The sequence below is a fragment of the Trachymyrmex septentrionalis genome, unplaced genomic scaffold (assembly GCF_001594115.1).
Source record: "Trachymyrmex septentrionalis isolate Tsep2-gDNA-1 unplaced genomic scaffold, Tsep1.0 scaffold37, whole genome shotgun sequence".
Taxonomy (NCBI): Eukaryota; Metazoa; Arthropoda; class Insecta; order Hymenoptera; family Formicidae; genus Trachymyrmex; species Trachymyrmex septentrionalis.
In genome coordinates this window covers 7,327,854-7,349,450 of record NW_017305536.1, presented here as the reverse complement: position 1 = coordinate 7,349,450, position 21,597 = coordinate 7,327,854, and the positions used below count along the sequence as shown (strand labels likewise).

Below are 21,597 nucleotides of genomic sequence, written 5' to 3'. Positions count from 1 at the left end.
GCCATCATCGATTAATAAGATAATATTTCAAAAACGATAAGGCGAGTTTTCCGCGTTTGTCAGTTATCCTCTCTTGATTATTCAGTATAAAATTTCTGTAAGCGAAAAATGGTAATATAATGGAAAATATAGATTTTCATTGTTTTACTTATGTGCTGAGAAATATAGGAATTTATATTACGAAACATGTTTCCAGTCATCTGCAATTTTACTTACCTTAACATGCCGTCGTCGTCGATTAATAAAACAACACATAAAAGGTAAAAATAACGTAAAGAGATTACTTATGCAACAATAACAAACATCATTTACTACAACGTTGCAATTAATGCTTTTAATAGATCTCCGTTTCTCTCTCCCCCTCCCCTCCTCCGATTTATTCTTATTCTATAATAATAATCAGTTTCTTTCTTATTCTCGGTAGTGCCGCGCTACGATGATCATGACGTCGACTGTAATAATCATGATAACAATAATCAGGACAATAACTGTGAGCCGTTGATTGTAAAATGACAATCGGATCTTCTAATTTACTTATTTAAAATACATGATACGAGAGCTGCACGAGATATTTTTTTTATCATTCTCTCATCCGTTTCACTTTTATTCGGATTCAATCACGGTGAATCATCCGTGGATTGTCCTCGAGCCATTTTACAATCGCCCCGCTCGTGTGCAATAACGCTATTAATAATCGTACAATAAATGCATATGTGAACAGAAACTGTAACTATGGAGGATAAATATCGAGGCAGTCGTATATTCACGTCGAACCGTTTTCGAAGTTGCGTCTCCACGCTTTGCGTAATCGCGTCAAAATAATTCGAGATAAATTCGATTTAAGAGATTCCTTTCTGGGTCCTGAAAAAATTAAGTTTTTTAGGAATTTTGTAAAAAAAGACTATTTATACAACGTTTTGAATTTTTTACACGTAAAAGGTATACGTTTTATGAATATCTATGAATTTTTGCGTCCATATTTGCTCTTCCTTCTTTGGCTAAGAAGTTTCAAACGTTTGAGTCAAATAGTTTCCGTTACAAGATTCCTAAAAACAGCTTATTTTTTCGGCTAATAGAAAGAAATTCCTCTTAAGAGGTGAAAAGTGCCTCCGACGCAAACGACAGCGAAATTAGAGTTACGAATGGAATTTCTTTGGTCGAGCGACGCCGTTGCAATCATTATCTCCTGCTAATTGAAAACACAATGGCGATCGTAGATGCATTTCCGAAACGGTCGACGAACAGGAGTACTTTGCGAGTCTTTTGTGATGTAATTTTACGACGAGATGTCGTAACAGATGTCTGCTATGCCTTCGACAATCCGATATTAAACGTTCGCAGTAACGAGACGTAACTTCGAATCTGGTGACGCGAAATACAGATCAGCGATTCTCATGATGGACTGTTTGCCTTCATTCCTCCGCACAGCTAACACTAGACGCATTTATATTCTATACCTCAGGTAAAATTCTCTAAGAACGCGCCGATAGCCCGTATGACTATCGAGTGCCGAAATATTTCCGTAACATCGTAGAAACGCGACAATTATCGTCATCGGTATTTTAATGATTTAATGAAATTTTAAAAAGCAGTGTAGGTAAGAAATATAAAGTACACTTTGAATAAGATTCTAAGCTATAATAAGCTAAATAACATATGTATACATACGTATAACGAGTAAGAAGTGTAAATTGACAGGTCGCGTAAAAATGAGAAGAAAAGAAATTGTTTAAAATTAAAAAAAAAAGATTTTTGCATTAAAACACACCGATATAAAACTGAAAAATATAAAGAAATAGTTTTGCACGTTTGTGTAAATTAAGAAATGATAAATTAATAAATTTAAGGAGAAAGACGCTTTATATGTATCCTCATTTAGTAAAATCTCTTTCGACAATTATTATTATCAATTAATAAAAATAATTATTGATCAATAATAATAATTATTTGGAACACAGTCCGCTTTTCGATTTTCAACGCCTTGTTTACCAGATTTGCTCTATTTATCTGCTGTTTGAAAATCCAAACTTTAATATATGCGATAACGCATCGTACAATACACAATAATTAATTCTTTATACAACTCGTCGTAATATACTATATAATATATAATAATAATGATCATACAACTAACAGTTTTTATAATGTTATTCATCTTCAAGACATCGGCCCGAGAAAGAGGATCGACGTCTTTATAAACGTCACACTACGATAAACTATACGAGATTCAAATGCAAAACGTTCTAGAACGTGCAACCACTCACACGATGACAGTTACGAGCGACTCGTTAAATTAAAACATGTTCCGCGACTCTTATTATAGATTCTGTACTTATATTATTTTTTCATATAATTATTTATTTACTCATTTATATAATTTCTCTCTCTGTACTTATTTTTTTTTTTTGCTTTCTCTCTCTGAAAATCTCTAAGCTATGTATTATAAGGACTAGTTACACGATAGGATTTAATTTAACTATGTGTACTCAACAAGCCAGTCTAGCTTTTCGACGCGTCATCTGCCATGTTTGACGGCGGTCAGAGCATAAAGAAACGCTTGAACACTCGGGATGATATCCGCCATCCATTTTTGGTGCCAGAAAACACCTCTCGATTGTACGGCAAGATCGCACCGGGCATAATTTCAAGCGCGCGTCTCCAAGCACTTACAGCTAAATGATCCTCTCGATCGACGTTTCGACATTCGACGCGACCGTTTCCCGTATTTCGTCGGTCTATGTCGAAGGATGTGTGTATGTTGTGTCTTCTTCCCCTTGTCTTACTTCTAATGTTCTTTAGGCGATATTCTACATCGATTGTTATAACGTACGAGCCACTTCGAAGCGATATCCACGCGCGAACTGCGCAAAGTTTGCGCAAACACTTTACTGTTCAAGAATTAAAATCCATCTATTGATGATATAGCGAGTATAATTTTCAACTAGTAATATTTTATACACACCTCTAAGAGACGTTCTGAAAATGTCCAGAGAATGTCCCTATGTTTTCTAAACATTCTAAGGACGTTCCCAGGATATCTCTTGGATAAAATGTGCTATATGTAACATCATTGTCATATATTCGCATTCAACAATGCAACTATTATGTGACACCATATGTTAGGGCAGAAGCACAAATTTTTGCATAACGCATAAGACATAAGAAAATCAACCAGATTCTTTTATTTCACGAAAAGAAAGGAAACGAAGGACTTTGATTGGTTAATTTTCTTATGCATCATACGTTATGCATTATAGAAGTGCTCCTGCTTTTATATTTTAGACTTGTTCTTCTTTATCTGAACTTTTTGCATGATTCATCTTTTTTCTTTTCCTCTTCATGTTGAAAGAAAAAAGATGATCCGTGCAAAAAGTTCATCTAAAAAGAACAGACAGATATTATATTTATATCGTTAAGTATAAAATTATAACATTCATGTCATGTTACTTAAAAATTTGTGTCGACTGGGAATCGCATCTCATGTCGCTTTGATTTGTAAATAAAGCTGCGCGTTTCGTAAAATTCTAATCTTTCGTAAAACGAATTTTACCAAATTGGTGTATTTTACGCAAGCTTGGACAGATGAGAAAAACTTTTTACAACGGTCGATATAAATATGGGCGTCAAGGTAAAGTTTCCTCGATACTTTTTCCGACGTAGCTCGTACATCGCGTCCTGTGCTTCTTATTAATATTAAAAAATACAATATACGACAATAATAACTATGGCGGAAGCGGCCGCGGCGCGAGCGAGAGCGATAATTAAGGCGAGAAACGCCGAAATGTCGATCTTAGGCTGGACTAGAGTCTTATCGTAAAAAGAAAGGAAAAGGAGGAAAAATATTTGACATATCGAGAAAACGCGCGCTACAATCGGTCCTACTATCTCTGCCTGTCTTAAAGTGTACGCAAGATGCGATACGAAATATACAAGCGGACTCGATTTTGTATCGGGGATACAAGGGGAACGGCGTAAGCCGAAGAGAAAAAGACCAAATCTGGACGATTCCGCGGCTTTCTCTCTTCATGAGCCTCGATTGTAGACTTGCGGAATATTATCGATTTATCCGTCCTACGGCTTCCTATGCCGAACGAGATGAACAGTCGCCGTTATTGAACTCTCGTCATGGCGATAACGTATTATCTCGCTATATATATAATTATAATAATGTATGTATATAAGATATTTCGTATCGACTATTTGCACGAGCGCGAGCATCGACAGACGGAATCGTTTACGGGATTCGATCAATGGCCGATCGATCCGTGTCGACGGGATTTCACTCGATTTGAATACCCTCTACCAAGCTGGTTACAAAAATTCTTTCTTCCGCCGTGTCTCGGATTCTTATTGATGTGTACGTTTGAGTCATCGCGCTCTGTCGTGCTCCATCTTCTTCGTTCTATTTCTCTCTCTTTCTCTCTCTCTCTGTCTCACGTCGCACACGAGTCTGCGAGCTTGAACGGCAAGATCGATTGGCGACGCTGGCGTGTAACTAATAGAGCGAGTCGCGCAATTCTATACGCGGCTCTTGTAACAAAGATACTCTTACGGTTTATCGAGACGTTATTTTATCTACGTATATCACACTAGAATCCACGGTGTCTGCAGGCGCTTCTTCGTACGTTGGGACACACGCTGAGAGTTCCGCCCGCAGAACCCTGAAAAAAAAAAAGAATATATATACATAATTCATATTCGCTAATCATATTCATTATCGTCGAGTCACGATTCTTATCTTGTCTTGATTGTACCCTCAAGTAAAAGTGGACACTCAGAGTGCGTTCTACACAGTTGGAAAAAATGTGTTGAATTTAACATAAATGCATGTCCCAAACGGTCCACTCAAATTTTTGAGTTAATTTTACATAAGATGAATATGTTAGACGGTAACACAAATATTATGTAAGAGAATAAATACAAAGAAAAATAACATCGACACAATTTGTAAACAAATCGTGAAAGCATATCTTGTGTCAGAAAATTAACATTTATGATATGTTAAATTAACACGGATTTTATTCATTTGTCTTAGAATTTACGTTTTAAAACACATTATTTTTATGTTACTTGTTCATTTACTCATAAATTGTGTCATTTTGACACTAAAAAACATTGAATATCAATTTCACAAAAAAATCTTTAAATAATCACGTTATGTTAAATTAACACTTGAATATGCTAAAAAATTCAACACAAATTGTTAACAAGAATGTGAGTGGATCGTTTTCAATACAAACATAAATTTTTTTACTGTGTAAGGAACACATCAAGTCAAGAGAAAGTCAAAATGATCTTTTGACATCATAAAAGTCCAAATGATTTTTTATTACAAAAATTTGATTATTTATTGATAAAATTATGCTTGAGTTTCCTATGATTATTTTAATAGCTCAACAAATTTTCAGATCTAAATCAATTAAATTTTTAAACATTTCAGTAAAGTCTTAAATTCTTTTAGTATAGTTCTTATATATTTTGCTTAATGTTTCGATTTAATTGCTTAGCTAACACGTCGCTCTTACCTGTCATTGTTTGGCGGAATGATACCTAGCTAGCTTCATTTGCAGCGGATTAGATATCTTCATATGAAAGGCGATGTCGTCCAGGGAAGCGTCGCGGACGTCCAATCCACCAATCGCTACAAGCTGATCACCTTTGCAGATCTTGCCGGTTTCGATAGCCTGACCGCCCGCTGTCTGTAGAAGTAGAAATTAATAGAATGCGAGCAGCGTAAATTATGAAACATAGATATTATATATCAAGATATGGAATTGGAGAAACCGAACTTACTAGCTCCTTCACATAGACCCCTTTGTTGCTCCAGAACGCGGCGAAACAGAGACCAGCTCCTTTACCGCTCTTTTTCTGTATCTCGACCTCGTATTCCTCGGCTGGTTTCTCATGACGGAACACCGTCATCGTGATCTGTAAACGACCAATGAAATCAAGTCACGCTCGCTCAATCAATCGAACGAGGATATATGTAATCTATATTGCTTATATAAATTATATTGTTTGTACACACTTGGCAAATTTGTATCAAATTTAACACAAGATAAATAGATTAGATGGTAACAAAAGATATTATGTAAAAAAAATACAAAAATATAACACTGACACAATTTGTAAGCATATTTCTTCAATAAAATTAACATCTACGACATATTAAATTAACACATATTTTATTCATTCTTCTTAAAATTTTCGTTTTAAAATACATTATTTTTATGTTATTTTTTTCACTTACTCATAAATTGTGTCATTTTGACACCAAAGAAATATTGAATATGAATTTAATATAAAATATTGGAATAATATTGTATAATAATATTGTGTTAAATTAACACTTGGATATGTTGAATTAAAAATCCAACATAAAATTTTAACAAAAACTTGGATGGACCAATTTCAATATAAATGCATAATGTCTTTTGCTGTGTATAAATTATGTCTCAAAAGAACTGTCCTATATCTTCTCTTCGCTCACTAAAATGAATGTAATTATTTAACAGAGTATAATGCTACGTACAGTCCCAGGAGCTTGCTTCAGGACTGTCTCGCGAGCTTTGTCGTACTCTATTTCCATGAAGCTCTCATTGCCTATGCTGAGAATCTGATCGCCTAGTTGTAACCGGCCGTCCTTCCCAGCCGCGCCTTCAGGAGATACGTCCAGAACGAACACTCCGTTCTAGAAGGATTGTTATCTCTCAAGAGTGCAAATATTAACATCGATAATTGTTTAATAATTACTAAATTGTTATTAATATTTTTGAAATTAATATAATCTATATCTAACTTATGATATTTGTCACTTATTGTATTCTACATTTTAACAGAATCGTCTCACGAATAAAAAAATAAAAGAAATTTTGAAAAGTATTGCGTTGCGACATCACGCGAATAAGTTAAATATTGAAAATTATTAAATACTCACACAAGGAGTATTAGAACCTCCAGCGATGTAGAAACCTATACCTTGGTTCTTCTCCTTCTGAAACTCTATCGTTGCTTCTTTGCCGACTTCGATCTTGCAAGTCTTTGGATCCTGCCGGACCTTTTTCTCTTCGGGTTCTACCGGTTCCTTGCCGGGCACTAACATTACAAGAGCGGGGAATCAAACATTAAATACAAAATATAATCGTATATACTTTTAAGAATGAAATGTATGTGTATGTGTTATTACGAGATTTTCCGTAAGTAAAATATATGGAAAAAACGGTTTTGCTGAAATATCTAACAATTTAGCTAGATACAGATCTGAAAATAATTTTGTTGAACTGTCAAAATAACGTAAAACGTATGAACGTTGACAGTAATCCTAAAAAGCTTTAACACTCTAGCAACAAATTTAAGCGTCCTGTATAATTATTTTTATGGCTCAACAAAATTAGATATTTTTAGATCTGTTTTTAGCTAAATTTTTAGGCACTTTATCAAAATCGTTTTTTTTTTCTTTCACATAAAGACACTAATCATATTATTGTTCAAACTCACCCGAAACTGTCCCACTCTTTTGCGGGGTCTTCTGTGCAACCGAAGTTAACGAACCATCCTTGAGTTCTTTAATCTTCTGTTTCTCCTTCTGTTCTTTATTCTCGTTAGGATTGCAAACTACTAGCTTAACGACACCTTCCGCTTTCTTCAATAATTCCGTCGCCTAAAAAAATTAGGACAAAGTAGAACATAAACTGCCTAAATGTTTAACACCTAAATTGGTAAAATAAATCCTTATTTAAAAAAAAGAAACGTGAAAAATACGAACCTCATCGTACGTACGGCCTAATAAGCTGTCCAGATTAACGGCCAGGATCATGTCTCCCACTTGCAATCCAGCCTGAAATATTGGTCGCGTTGTAAAGTACATGAGTTTCGCTTAAAATAGGTCTCTCAAGGTCGTAAGTTCGAGCGAAAATTACCTGTTCCGCCGCACTGCCTTCTTGAATGTCGGACACGAAAATGCCTTGCCCTACGGCTAGGTGTTTCCCTTCGATGATCATTATGCCGAGGCCGTATTGACTCTACGAGTTGATCGACAATTAGTTTTAGAAAGTAAGATTGTGTAAAATATTGACTGGCTGACTAATTTTGTATAATTATAGTCACTTGCCTTCTTCACTCGCACGTCACGAACTCCTTTGTACTTCTTGAAATCTATATAAACCTGTAACACGTGAAATGTCGTCTAGTGTTTCACGGCAATATGATACAGCTATCAAATATTCCAAAATAAAGAATTATATAATTTTATCTTGTAAAAAATGTTCAAATAAATTTACGGCATCTTTGATATCTTTTTCTTATCACATGATCTACTGGACATTCTGTATAATTTAAAAATAATTTTACATTGATGCTCAACAGATTTGAATATTTAAATTTGTCCTTTTTCATATGAAATAAACTGTCCTATATATTAATAAGTAATTCAGCTGTTTTATTTCAAAATATTCACAAAATATTCATTAAAATATTCAGTCATTATTCGTTTATATGTTCATTAAAATAATTATACAGCACTTTTTCCCTCGTAGTCGCTGTTAATTGCAACAAGTCAAGTATATTATTATGATGGAATCAATTGCTTCTCATTGATTATTCTACGAATACTGCAATCGGTACGACAAAAGTAAAAAAAAAAGGTGGACGCCGCGAATTGACTTACGTCATCCAAGGTTGGTGGAAATTGGACTATCGGCTTTACGGCGATGTCGTCGACAGCCTTCGATCGTCTACAACCGGGACAAGCGAAATCCGTTTATAGTTTTAATGAATTTTGTTATACATGTCGTCTCTACGTCATGTTACATCGCGGAAAAAGAGCTCTGAGTATCTCACCGATAGACGATGATTTTGAAGAGAGTACCGGCCATTCCTTTGATAAGAGCGGAAGCATTCAGATGACATCGTCCTTGCAATACGTAGCCGTTTACCTAAGTGGAACAAAAAATATTTTATCTATTTTTAGTATTTACCATATTACGTAATAGAATGAAACGTATAACAAAACGAGACTTGTAAAATGCGAGTTAACAAATAAGTGTAACATTCTTTCGACATTCGTTTGTAGGTAGGCGCTATAAAGATAAAAAATAATTTTAATAAAAATAAAATAGAGGCTTAAGTGTGTGCACATTCGGATATGACTTAATTTTTTTCTGATACTTTCTTTGACTCACGGATAGTTTTCAAATTATTATACTATATAATTTTTTAAATTACATACTTATATAAAATTCTAAATATTTTAATTATATTTTAAAATTCTCTCGTAAAATTTGAAGGCTTACAAGGTTTTTTTTTTTAACGAAAATTTTTCTCTGAATTTTGTATACAATTTTTCAGAAATTTCATGTAAATTTCATAGTTCTTCAGAATTTCTGAAGAATTTCGTAACTCTTGAAAAAATTTCTCAGATTTTGCATACAAATTGAAACACTTTTCAAAAGTATCAAAAGAGTCTACATTTTTTTAGAATTCTTTATACATTAAATTCTAAAATATACTCTAACATTTCTCATTTTACAGTTCCTGATAAAATCTTATAAAATCTGAAAACAAAAAGTTTAAGGCATCTTTTCAGAAATTATAAAATGAGAAATATTAAAATATTTTGGAATTTACAATATAAAATATTTCAAAAACTTTGACAAAACTTTTCATTAGAGTTTATCTTTATTATCTGCAACAGAACTATTTTGCGTCCCAGCTTAGTAAATATACGTTCCAGACAAAAGCATCGGTATTGTGTTATTTTCTCGAGAAAACCCACAACGCGTAACGTCGCATCGAATGAGTTAAACGGATTATAGACGGCGCGTGAAACGAAGGTTAAACAACCCGACGAGGTAGCAGTCGAGGGGAAACTGTGTCGTAAATGGTACATCGTAAAAACGCGGGAGGGCAGAGGGAGAGTGAAATACCCACCTCTAATATCTCGTCACCGATAAGAAGCCCGCCATTTTTGTGAGCTGCACCCTTTGGATTGAGACCGCAGATGAACACCGCCATTCGGTTTCTGTCTTTATGTCCTGCCAGAGAAATTCCCAAACCCCGCCGATCCTTTTCGAGAGTGACCATCAATACCCTGTGCCCAAGATTCTGGTACCTCTTCTGAACCTTCTCTGCAAAATTAAAAAGACGTTCTCATGTCTGGTGGGGATCGATCGGCTGCGACATTGACCAACGAGTATCATCCGAAGCGCACACATTGGATTTTACGTATTTTAGAACGATTTTAGAGCGACATAATCTAGTTATCTTTCATATCGATCATGCGGATTGAATGATTGATCGGATACATAATAAAATTTATTATTAATGGAATTTCGTTGTTATCAGCCATCGAACGTGGCAGAGTGATTACACAGAATGAATATCGACTTCTTCGGTGACGTAAACAGTATATAAATATCAATTTCCAATTGTTTCTGAATCGCGGTTTATATTTAGTACAGAATAGTACGTCGTATGTTATAGTATAAACTCACTGATCGTGTAGCCGAACTCGTCCTCTCCCTCCGGATCCGCTTCGATCTCCGACTTCGTGCGCTTCACGTTTCCGGCGCTTCTCCGCGAGATCTAGACAAATGATTTTTACTGCGTATTATTATCGGCTGCTTCCCTTTTAGGAGACACAAACGTCATTTTATCCTTCTTGACATTCAATGAATAACAAAGATAGAACGACATTTATGTCGATTGTTTCTTTTAAAAGGAAAGTTGCGCAACTATCGTAGCGCAAGTAAGAATTAGAAGCATCAGCTTTTGCTCGGGTTACCTCGATGCCGCTTTTTGTGTAGACATTTCCCTCCAACATGCGTGTGTCCTCCTCGTCCTCCGAGCTCTCATCTGAAGAGTACTTGGGCTTTTGGGGAGGCTCCGTGACGGCAGTCGCCACATGATCCTCTCGTTCTTCACTGACCTCACGAAGGATACTCTGATTTACGGGTGGCGACGGGGCTGTTTTCCGAATTGACTTCTTCATGGAGGATCTGAGAGATACAACGTGTACTCAGGAAAAATCACAGCGCTCTGGCATCGACTTTTCATGTAACGCGAAACACTTGTGCACGAGAGATAACCGATAAAGAAAAAAATGCGCATTTTTATGAGCATTCATAAACTTCTAAGAAAAATCCTATTATAATAATAATAGGATTTCTATTATAATGATAAATTTATATAAGAATTTATTATTTATAATAATAAATATAGATGCATATAATTATGATGGTTTACTAAATAGATGAACTGAAAGTGAGAGAGTTGAAAATAAAGTTCATAATTTCTCTATAATTATACCTTCGCGCACTGGAAGTCGAGCCATCTGAACTTTTCGAACTTAGCCTCTGGGAATCCCCGCGCAAAACGCCGTCCTCGAATCCTGGCTACGCAACAAATAAATTGACATTTTCAGAAATGGGGGATTAAAATCTCTTCCAATGTCAATAAAATATTATCTTCTCCAAAAACACACACATACACACCCACCAACTAACAATAACATAACATCAATATTTCCTATTTACAACGTTACATATATAATGTGTTATATTACATTTATGGTAAATATTACATATATGGTAAATGTGCACTGAAAAAAAATTTATTAAATCCTAATACGTATTTCTTTAAATAATATTAAGTAAACATTTATACTTATAGTAAATAAACAAATAAATGTTTACTCAATAAAAAATGATATTTAAGTTAAATTAATATATTTGGTTCCTGAACCAAATAAAATATATGTTTACATTTAAAATAAATAAGATTTATAGTACAAAGTACTTTCCAAGACGATGTGCTTGCTAATTGTAATTACGTTAAGAAACTATTTAGCAACAAATAAAAAAAAGTATAAATTATCTATGTAAAATAAATATTATTATAAAAAAAATAGGAATTATCATTAGATCGGGCTTAAAGCTCATATGAGCATAAATATGATTATTCTTACGACCGCGCAGCTTGCATTAATTTAATTAGAACAAAAATAAACTTTACCGCAAGAACTGCAGTCAGTTCAATTAAAGGAATTAATTAGCGCGGAACACCGAGTATCCCAACGCGCGGCATTTCTCTCGCGCCATTTTGCCAATTAATGCGGCAATTGTGTTTGTTCCTTACACAAAAAGCTGAGGGAAAACACGAATCGCACATCGCAATTTTAATTGATCGTGATGAACGAATATATAAATTATTGCGGTCGATCCTATTCACGTATTTAAATGACAAGATAATTATTTACCAAAGATTTCGTTAAAATTTCGAAAATTTCAATTATCGCAAAACTTTTTGTCGTCGAATCCAGAAACAACATAACATTTAAAATTCAATTATAAAGTGTTTATGAAATGTTTATAAAAAGAACAATCATGAACAATCTTGTTTAAGGATGTATCAGATATAATGTCTATAAAAAGTAATTGAAACTAAATACTTTCCGTATAAAAACATTACATATATGTATATACATATATAAAACAGTTCAATAAAGTCAATATTTTTTTCAATAATACAATTTTATAGTTTAAATTACAATTTTTTCATTTTACTTTAATTATATTAAAAAATATATGTCTACTTCTTATTGAAATAACTTTGAATCCATGTTCTAAATTATCATCAAACTCTTTATATTACTTCAAATATAATGTAGAAAAATCTGTAATTTTTTCATTTTGTTGAAAATGTAATTTTGTTTAATTTTATCAATGTATAATACATTCTTAAGATTCACATAAATACATGACGATAATCACTATTAATCAGTGTTATTCGTGAATGTTTGAGAATAAAAAGTCAAGTCGAGAACAGGTTATATAAACACATATATGACGAAACCGACCTGTATTACTTCCGGCGTGATGGATCTCGCGGGCGAAACCGGCGGTGGTTTATGGCGAAAGGAGGTCGTTGGCGCTCCAGGACCGGAAGACGACGATGTATGAGTCTTGACGGTTTGCCTTCGGGTTTTGGAATCCCTTTCCTCCTGGACGGCGCCGCCGTGCTCCGGACTCTGCAACAATTTCGAGATTCTATCTTCCACTCTGAAATCGTGCGAGTTGCACACAAGCCAGCTTAGAGTCATTCCAATGTAACATTATCCCCGGCAGCGTTCTCGAAGATAACGTTGCTTATTGCGTCAGAATATAACACAGCATTAGTATATTTAACATAAAATTATTAACAAACGTACAAACATTTTTATAACTTATAAATTTGTTACGATAATACACATTACTGTTAATTCAGTTTTTTTTTCCATCACACTCAGACAAAGAAAATAATAATGAAATAACAATAATATATAAAATTTACATTTAAAATATTGCAACGTTTTCAATTTTAATTGTAAAATAGAATACATACGCAGTTGTGTACACATATACACACATATATACACACGGCAAAAAAAGCTAAATACTTTAAAGAAAAAGGAAGTTTAAGTAGACAGCAAGAGGGAAATATATAGTGCAGATGGTCTCGCGGAGTTGCTTGAAAGAGATCCACACTTATTTTAGTAACTAGAGATAAACTACGCAGACCGTCTAGATAAACCGGAATGAATTAGTACAACCGAAATATTTGCTGAGCATCTTGAATTGTTGCCAAAGTAACTGCAATTGAGCGAGTTTCGTAACGTGTAAAACAGAATGACGATGCACGCTGGATTCCCGCGATGTCTTTTTTTCCTTTTCACGGTCGAAGGAGGAAATCGATCATTTTGGGAAAATTATGACTTTTTCACAAATACATAAATAGATGTAAAATGATAAATAGTTCAAGAAATTACGCTGTTAGAACGCAATAGCGATTCTTCATAATAAATAATGCAAACATCCAAGCGAAAACATTGGCTATAAAAATTATTTATGTATCCCATGTGTATAATTTTATTTCCTTTTGGCCCGGTTTTTTCGCTTGCATTTTTCGAAATAATCAACTGAAATACGCGGACAGGACATATTTCACTGGCTGGATATATAGCAGGAACGAAAAAGCACCCGTCTGTTTTCGACAATCTCGACAAATTCGATGCAAATCAAATTAAGCGCGATGCAACAAATTTTTATCACAGACGCAACAATATTACATCGTTTTTAGTAAAAGCGATATCCTCACTCGTGTCCGTAGTTTTTCTATAACAGTCCAAGCAATTCGTACAACTCATTTTGCTGATTAATGTCCTCTTTGTTGTACGAGATGAATGCACGTCAACGAAGAACTCTCTTATGAACACACAAGAATAATTAAAGTCGAATATATATATACGTAACACACGTGGGTCAAACAAAATCGGTCAGCCTTGACTCTCGCCAACGCGGATTATTAAATTCCCTATTTTCCTTCGCTTTCGATCAATCAGAATGACGGAATGCGACATTCGTTTGCTCGCTTCCGTAATTTCTTTTGATATTACTTGGAACAATCGATTCCGTTCTTCCAACAGAGCTTTTCAATAGAGCCTTCCGGGAGTACGTTCGTAATCTACATCGTAAGTCCAAGTAAACCCGATTTACGATGCGATTTACAATTGTGTGTGTACACAAACGGTTCTCGCGAACGCGATTCGGCATCGCGCGATCTGTATCGCGTCGAGACGATCCGTTGACGAGAGTTAAGAGACCGGCGCGAGTGTTCATGATGGTAGATCGTCGAATTCGGATGGGAAACGCCTCGATTTGTGCGTCTCCATTGATAACGTACGACGAAAGTGACGCATTTGCGTCCAAAGAATCGGTGCACCGCGACGCCTCGTGACGACTGAGCGGAGTGACATCAGGTAAACCGCCTCCGACCAAGCGGTTTCGTGCACGAAACTGAAGTTCCCGCGAGCGAGGGCGAGAGAGGTCGGAGAACGAAGGGGATGGCGCCGTCCTCGTGTTCATAAGGGGGCAGAGGGGGAAGTGTGGGCTCGTCGATGGTCCATGGTGTCGATGATGGGCGCGCTCAGTTGCAACGAGGTGAACCACTCTTTCCGGCGAACCGCATCAACTCACCCCGACTTTCACTGGCCATCGGACGAGTGCAACCCTTCTCTCATCGTCCGTTCTTTATCGATAAACTTTCTGAGCCGATGCACACGGTGCGATAAATTGATATTAAATAAATATACGTTTATTTCAGTTCAACTTATTGCATTCGCGCGTACCACTTTAGAAAATTCATCGATAAAGAACAGATGGTCGCTCATGTCTATCCTCCCTTTCGCGTAAAAAAGAAAACGATACGCGTTCAATCGAGAAAAATCGGTGGTACAATTAGAGTCAGTTATAAAAACCTGTCGTCTAATATTATTGTTTTACACGTGATTTTTTTTTTAAATGGCAGTAGTTTCTAAAATTCCGTTTTTAAGAAAAACAGCGTAGAAATTTAAGGATGTATCGGATATATGTAGTTTCTACAAAAATTGAATTTGGAAGTTTAAACTTTTCGTATAAAAATGAATGTTATTATGCATATGAAATAAGGTCAATATTTATATTTCACAATACAGTTTTACAGGTTAAATGTAAATATCACTTTTTAAAAATATGTCTACTTCTTGTTGAAATAATTTTTTATTCGAGTTTTAAATCACCGCCAAACTTTTTACATTACTTTTAAATACAATATAGGAAAATAATGTTTTCATTTCATTAAGTTTTGTATTTTCTTAAAAAATACGTGCAATACATCCTTAAATATATAGTGCTATCAATAATATATATAAATTTATATATTTATATACAGCTTAATTGTAATAATTAATGGAACTTGCGTCTTTTGATGTAGTCGTTGGATATTATCTAAATGCGTCTTTATAATACCAGCTTCTCATCCCTCGTCTCCTATGTTTGTCCTGATTTTACATATCTCCATTGTTGTGCCTCTCTCTCTCTCTCTCTCCCTCCCTCCTCTTCACTTCCCCTCATCGTAGAGATTCATTGGAAAGATCGATCGGGTGTATCATACGCGTACAAGAGCTGTTCGTCAATAATGATTCTCATGTTCTCTCTTTCTTCCTCCATTTATCTCTCTTGTGCTTTCCCTTGTCCTCTCTCCATTCTTTAGCGCCTTCACCGCACCTTCTCTTCCTCTCATTTTCTCTCTCCATTCTCCAATTCATTCACGATCGCGTATATGTATCTCGATATCTCTATTCTCTCCGCACCGGCGGTTTCGACAGAATTGAGCACACGGCCGATTGAAATTTCGGGGAAAATCAATGTCGTTTTCAGAGACTGCCAATTGCGAACTGTGCATTTCGCCAACCCTCTGTGGCTGCAGCAAACAGGTGTTATCATGGGACCTGACACTTTCGTTGAAGCGGCACTTAACAGTGTACAAACCAGGTAACGAACTTGCCTTTCCCCCGTGTTCGTTTCAGGCTGATTTCAAGGCATCAAAAAATAGTCCGTGCTCTTCGGTGAAGCCAAAAATAACACGACGGTTGTCGATGATCACGATTGCATGAAGGAAGTTATATTAGGCCCCGGTAGTTCGCTATTGAATAACGTCAATACATGTCGATGCTCGGCGTTAATTTTTAGCCGTCGGTTCGCGCTGGGCGCGAAGGCCATGTCATAGTCGTGACAGATTGTTATATAAATTTTTTTCATTAATATTACGAGCTGGTTCGGAGTATTGCATCGCTACTGTAATGATTAAAATCGGGTCCTCTTTTATCTAATTAATTGATGGTTTTCTAACTTAACATGATAACGCAAAAATTTGCGATTTTCTAGCTATAATTAATTACTAAGCTAATGATTTTGTGCGCTGAAAAAAATACAACATTTTTAATAAATATTTGTTTGAATAGTTTTAATTAAAAGCAAATATTTATTAGAACGTAAACATATATTTATTTGACACAAAAACCATTAATTTGATTCAACTATTACTTTTTTATTGAGTAAATATTTATCTCCTGTAAGTAAATGTAGAGTTCTGCTCAAAGAAATATATATTAAGATTTAGTAAATTTTTTTTCGGTGTAACTTCAAAAATTATTTGCTACAAAATCATCAATTTAGTGATGAACTATAAATAGAAAAATACGATTTTTACATTATCAGCAAATGAGAAACAGGATCACGCAAATGTTGGCACGTGCGAGCATGGAGAAACGCGTTAACAATCGAAGACGTCGATGTTAAATTTATATTAGTACCGTGTAACATCACCTCAAACATACATATCCGCGAGCTTAGGATACCAATGCAAGAAAAGCGAGAGAGATCGAACCGGCGTATCTCACATGCTTGAAATCGTAAAAATTCCCAATCGCCGGATAAGATTTGCGATGACGCGGTAGGATAATAAAAGTCGCCGAGCGGTGGAATTGTTTGCATTTTGCTCCGCGAAGTTTCTCGAGACCTATCTCCGTGTACCGCCGCATATCGCTGCTTATTGCTGCATTTTGCAAGTACCGCGACACAGTATCCCGCATCCAGCGTGTTTCCTGCATCCAATTTCGTGTAATGTGTCTATCGGCGACACTTTGGAGGCAGACGACGTTAAACGGCGGAGCGCCTAGGGCCGCTGCCATTCAACGACATTACGGAGTTCAATTTCGCCCTGCGTGGGTCTGATGACGGCGGTAACGTCCGGTTAGCGGAATCGATCGTTCGGGTACGGGTTAATTGCGAGGTGAAACTTTCGTGCTTTGCAAATCGAGTCAGCTCAGCGGTACGCGGATTTATAATGGCAACCTTGCCGAAGGTCGTAGCACAATCTGGCTTTCCGTTTGCCCGTAAATTGTCATTAAACGCACAAGCGGAACGATCCTTAGATTACATTGTGAAATGTCAGAAGTACGAACCGTTAGAGACAGGAAGATAGAAATTGGATTATGAAAGTTTATTTAAATTTGATATCTCCGGTTCTGTTCACGATTGTGTTTCAAGAAAAAAACTTCGACGCGCGGTTTCTAGTATTAGATATGTATATAAGTTCACGCAGAAATATTTAAGTACACTCTAAGGAATATATAAAAGTCAACAAAAAAATCAAGATGATTTTATTTTGACTCTTAATGTTGATAAACAGTCAACTTTTGTAACAATAAATCATTATTTTGACATTAAAATAAAGTTATTTTAATTTTCTGTTGATTTCGTATTCCTCGGGTATAAGATCTGTTTTAAAAATTCGAAAAATAGAATTTTATTATATTTAATTATATTTAAATTTGTATAACTGAAAAAATTAATAGCAAGAGGACATTAATAACATATCATATAGATATTCTCAAATGATTTGATTGCCGAATATATTAAAGACAACTCGACAAGTTATCTCCATCATCTATTAATTAATATCATGTCTTAATAAGCTTTGACTGGAAATACCTACTCGGCGCACACTAGCCGTATTTTAAGTTATATATATTACTCTCCCGCAAAGATTACTTAATGTAAAAGAAAAAGTACATCGTGAAAAATTGCAGACTATAAAACGACGTGTAACGTAAACGTTACGCGAGTTACTGGAGCAATGTCGTAAATTTCAGTGGCTGTAAAGGGTTTAGCTGCACGTCGTGAATTTATTTCCCTCAGGAATGTAGAGTCTTTTTCATGAGCAGGAATAAGGCTTACTTCCAATAGAATATAACAAACCTGCAGGCAAGCAGCGCTTTTAAAAAAAAAATATTTATATTCACTGGCCATGATTAATTTCTCTTTTTATAAAAATGAAAGAAGAAAGTTAATAAAAAAAAAAAAGTTAGTATTCTCCCAGATCAGTCAGATTCACATTTCGTCGTTATAATATATTTCGCATAATTCTCAAACCAAAAAGTGGAAGATATCGATGGAAAAATAAAAGACCTCTTCGAACAATAAGAGGAGCGGCATTCAAGAAACTTTTGTAACAACGTTAAAGCCAGCTGACAAACTCAAGCTCGAGAAAACGGGTAAAGTGGAAACATCGATATTCCGGATCGTGATCAAGGGCTTACCAAATTCACCAAGGACTGGACGAGAAGACTGACAGGATTTCCGGCAGCTTGTATAACTTCCACCGCACGCTCATGCGTACTATGCCGCAGGTCGACGCCGTCCACTTCAATTATTCTATCTCCAATCTGAAAGCACGCGCATAAGAGCGAATTAAGTCCGGACATGGTCGAGATAGGTCACGGCAATTGACTATTTAAGTTTTCACACATTCATGAATGCTGTTTAAATCAAAACGCTCGCGAGTTGAGAACGAAAGAAACACGGTGAATGCGGTGATAGCATTAAGATCGCAAAATTGAATTTATTTTTACGAAACAAAAATTACAGTGCGCAAAGCGCGCCGAGCGCTTTCTCTACACGTCTAAATTAAAACATGTTTGCGTTTGCACAAATGTAAACTTTGGCCGTGATAAAATCTTTATTGAGGCAAAAATCGCGTAGTTCTCTCCTCTTCCAGCTTTATTAAAGTTTTTATGTTTTTGCAAGTTCCTGGAGACGCAGGAACTGGATGGAGAAATACAATTTCCGCGGTCGATGACAAAGGGGATCGTTTCGAGAAAAACTGTATTACCTTGAGACCGCCGGTTCTGCCGGCGGGACTATTCGGCAGTACATTCTTTATGAATATCCCAGAAATGTTCTGCGTCTTGCTGGGTCCGCCATTATGCAGATCGACCTGAAACAAGAATCAATCGTCGTTCAATACCTACTCGTTTAAGACTCCTCCCTAACCGGCAGGGTCAACAGAACCATGATTAGTCGATTCGGTCGCTGACAATTTCACTGTTTAATCACAGTTGGACTTAATTAGCGTCCTCTACAACTGTCTCTAACTCCGTTAACTCCGAGACCACGTTGCAGACGGTGGGAATTTGAGACGGATAGCCCCCCAGCCCCCCGTGATTTCTAAATTCCCCCGCTTCAATTTCCTCTCGATCATTTATTCTCATTAATCTTCCATTGATCTGTTACCGCATCGTCATTGGCTAATCCAATTAAAGCAATTATTTAACATTACAATTCAGCGTGTGTGTCGAATAATCAATTGCGTTTTTCCTTCCTTCCCACTCGCGAGTAGAAAAACAAACGTATCTCCTCATTTAATTAGTAGCAAATTCTATTTTGCGCGATCGCTGCATTATTTATCGGTGGATTATAATCTTCGCACTCAATCCTCGTGTCCAAAATCAATTAATTCTCTGTAACTGCATGGAGGTAGTTATACAAATAATTATACAGTTTAATTGGATACAGAATCATGTTATACCCAAATGCCCAGTCCGATAATACAATAATTTGTGTAAAATGTAATTTTGAAGAGCTTTTAAGGCAACCACGAGCTTGTTAAAACCAAAGCCGATGATCCTATTATACCTTCTTTAACGTCGAAAAACTACTCGGCTGCGCAGTAATGCACTTCAACCGATGCACACGCAACTCTACTATCACCGATATGGCTCAGTGTGCATCGATAAAGAGTTAATTGATTAAATTTTATTCGTCAAACTGGCAGTCCTGATTCGCATCGTACGGTGGCGATCAATAAAAAGCATTTAACCCGCATCGCACATGAGGAATTTATTCGCGGGATCGCAGGGTCGAATCTGTTAAACTCCATGTTTGAAGCCCGCCATGAGCGCGTGCACATGACAGTTTATTACTTGTTAAAATCCAACATTAATTATTGGGCCAAATTATTGAATTACAGATGGATTATCCGGCGCGGGATGGATCCATCAAGACGTTCGTTTACCGGCCATCTGGCCCGACCTACTTCGACTTCGACTCTGTCCGAATGTTTCAATGGCTCCGTCTCGCTGCATTCCCGATTTTAAAGGCGAGCGATAAAACATCAAGGGCGATATCGACGGGGCCAACACTTGTCTGCTCGCAGCTATATTCGTTGCGCGCTAATAAAAGGAATACGAAAAATTGTTACTGGATAACGAGAGAACGTATATAATAATTCAGGATTATCGCTCTTAGCATCGATTGAATCTCGGAAATTTGTAAAAATAAACCATACGCGATCTTCGCTCATATTGTAAATTAGATTTAAATAGACCAATCCCCATAATAGAGCCATTATAAGTAATGTAGCAAGAGAAATGCAACGTCATAGTTGGAAGATATTAAATAAAGGATGTACTTATAATTCAAGATTGTCTGTCTTTGCATTGATCGAATCTTGGAAATTTGTAAAAATAAATCTCGCGACCACGTGCGATATTCGCTCATGTTTTAAATTATATTTAATTAGATCAATCCCCATAATAGAGCCATTACAAGTAATATTATAACGAGAAAATTAATGTGATGCCGTAACTAGAAAATATTAATGAAAAAAAAAAAGTTAAAAACCGCCACTTAATATTCATTTTTCAAAATTACATTTGTGTTCCTTTGTCATTTGAAAGTAATAACAATGTACACACAAAAGTTTGTACGATCAAGTTTTGTGTGTTTATCAAATATACACGCACAAACAGATAGTAAACTAACGGCTATCTGAGTAGTATTTTAAAAAAACAAACATGACTGATGACATTCTAGAGTTTGTTTTTTTTTATAAACATACGTTATATACAACGATTTGATGTACGCAAAACTTTGTAGCTAAACCTTTTTATAACCTTTTTTATTA

At 35.8% G+C, this 21,597-nt stretch overlaps 1 protein-coding gene across 1 annotated transcript in view; it reads right to left on the bottom strand.

Moving 5' to 3' along the window:
• Positions 1-3,204: 3,204 nt before the first annotated feature.
• Positions 3,205-21,597, bottom strand: part of LOC108750595 — a 115,960-nt gene continuing 97,567 nt past the window's right edge. The window contains exons 22-39 of the mRNA XM_018490128.1: positions 19,525-19,629; positions 18,953-19,078; positions 12,854-13,024; positions 11,305-11,390; positions 10,781-10,994; positions 10,491-10,581; positions 9,928-10,124; positions 8,839-8,933; positions 8,666-8,732; positions 8,111-8,164; positions 7,920-8,021; positions 7,766-7,837; positions 7,498-7,660; positions 6,938-7,095; positions 6,533-6,691; positions 5,794-5,928; positions 5,526-5,699; positions 3,205-4,661 (exon numbers count right to left, since the gene is read on the bottom strand). Coding sequence (XP_018345630.1) covers positions 5,529-5,699; positions 5,794-5,928; positions 6,533-6,691; positions 6,938-7,095; positions 7,498-7,660; positions 7,766-7,837; positions 7,920-8,021; positions 8,111-8,164; positions 8,666-8,732; positions 8,839-8,933; positions 9,928-10,124; positions 10,491-10,581; positions 10,781-10,994; positions 11,305-11,390; positions 12,854-13,024; positions 18,953-19,078; positions 19,525-19,629 — 2,166 coding nt within the window. The 3' untranslated portion in view covers positions 3,205-4,661; positions 5,526-5,528. The remainder of the gene's footprint in view (positions 4,662-5,525; positions 5,700-5,793; positions 5,929-6,532; positions 6,692-6,937; positions 7,096-7,497; positions 7,661-7,765; positions 7,838-7,919; positions 8,022-8,110; positions 8,165-8,665; positions 8,733-8,838; positions 8,934-9,927; positions 10,125-10,490; positions 10,582-10,780; positions 10,995-11,304; positions 11,391-12,853; positions 13,025-18,952; positions 19,079-19,524; positions 19,630-21,597) is intronic.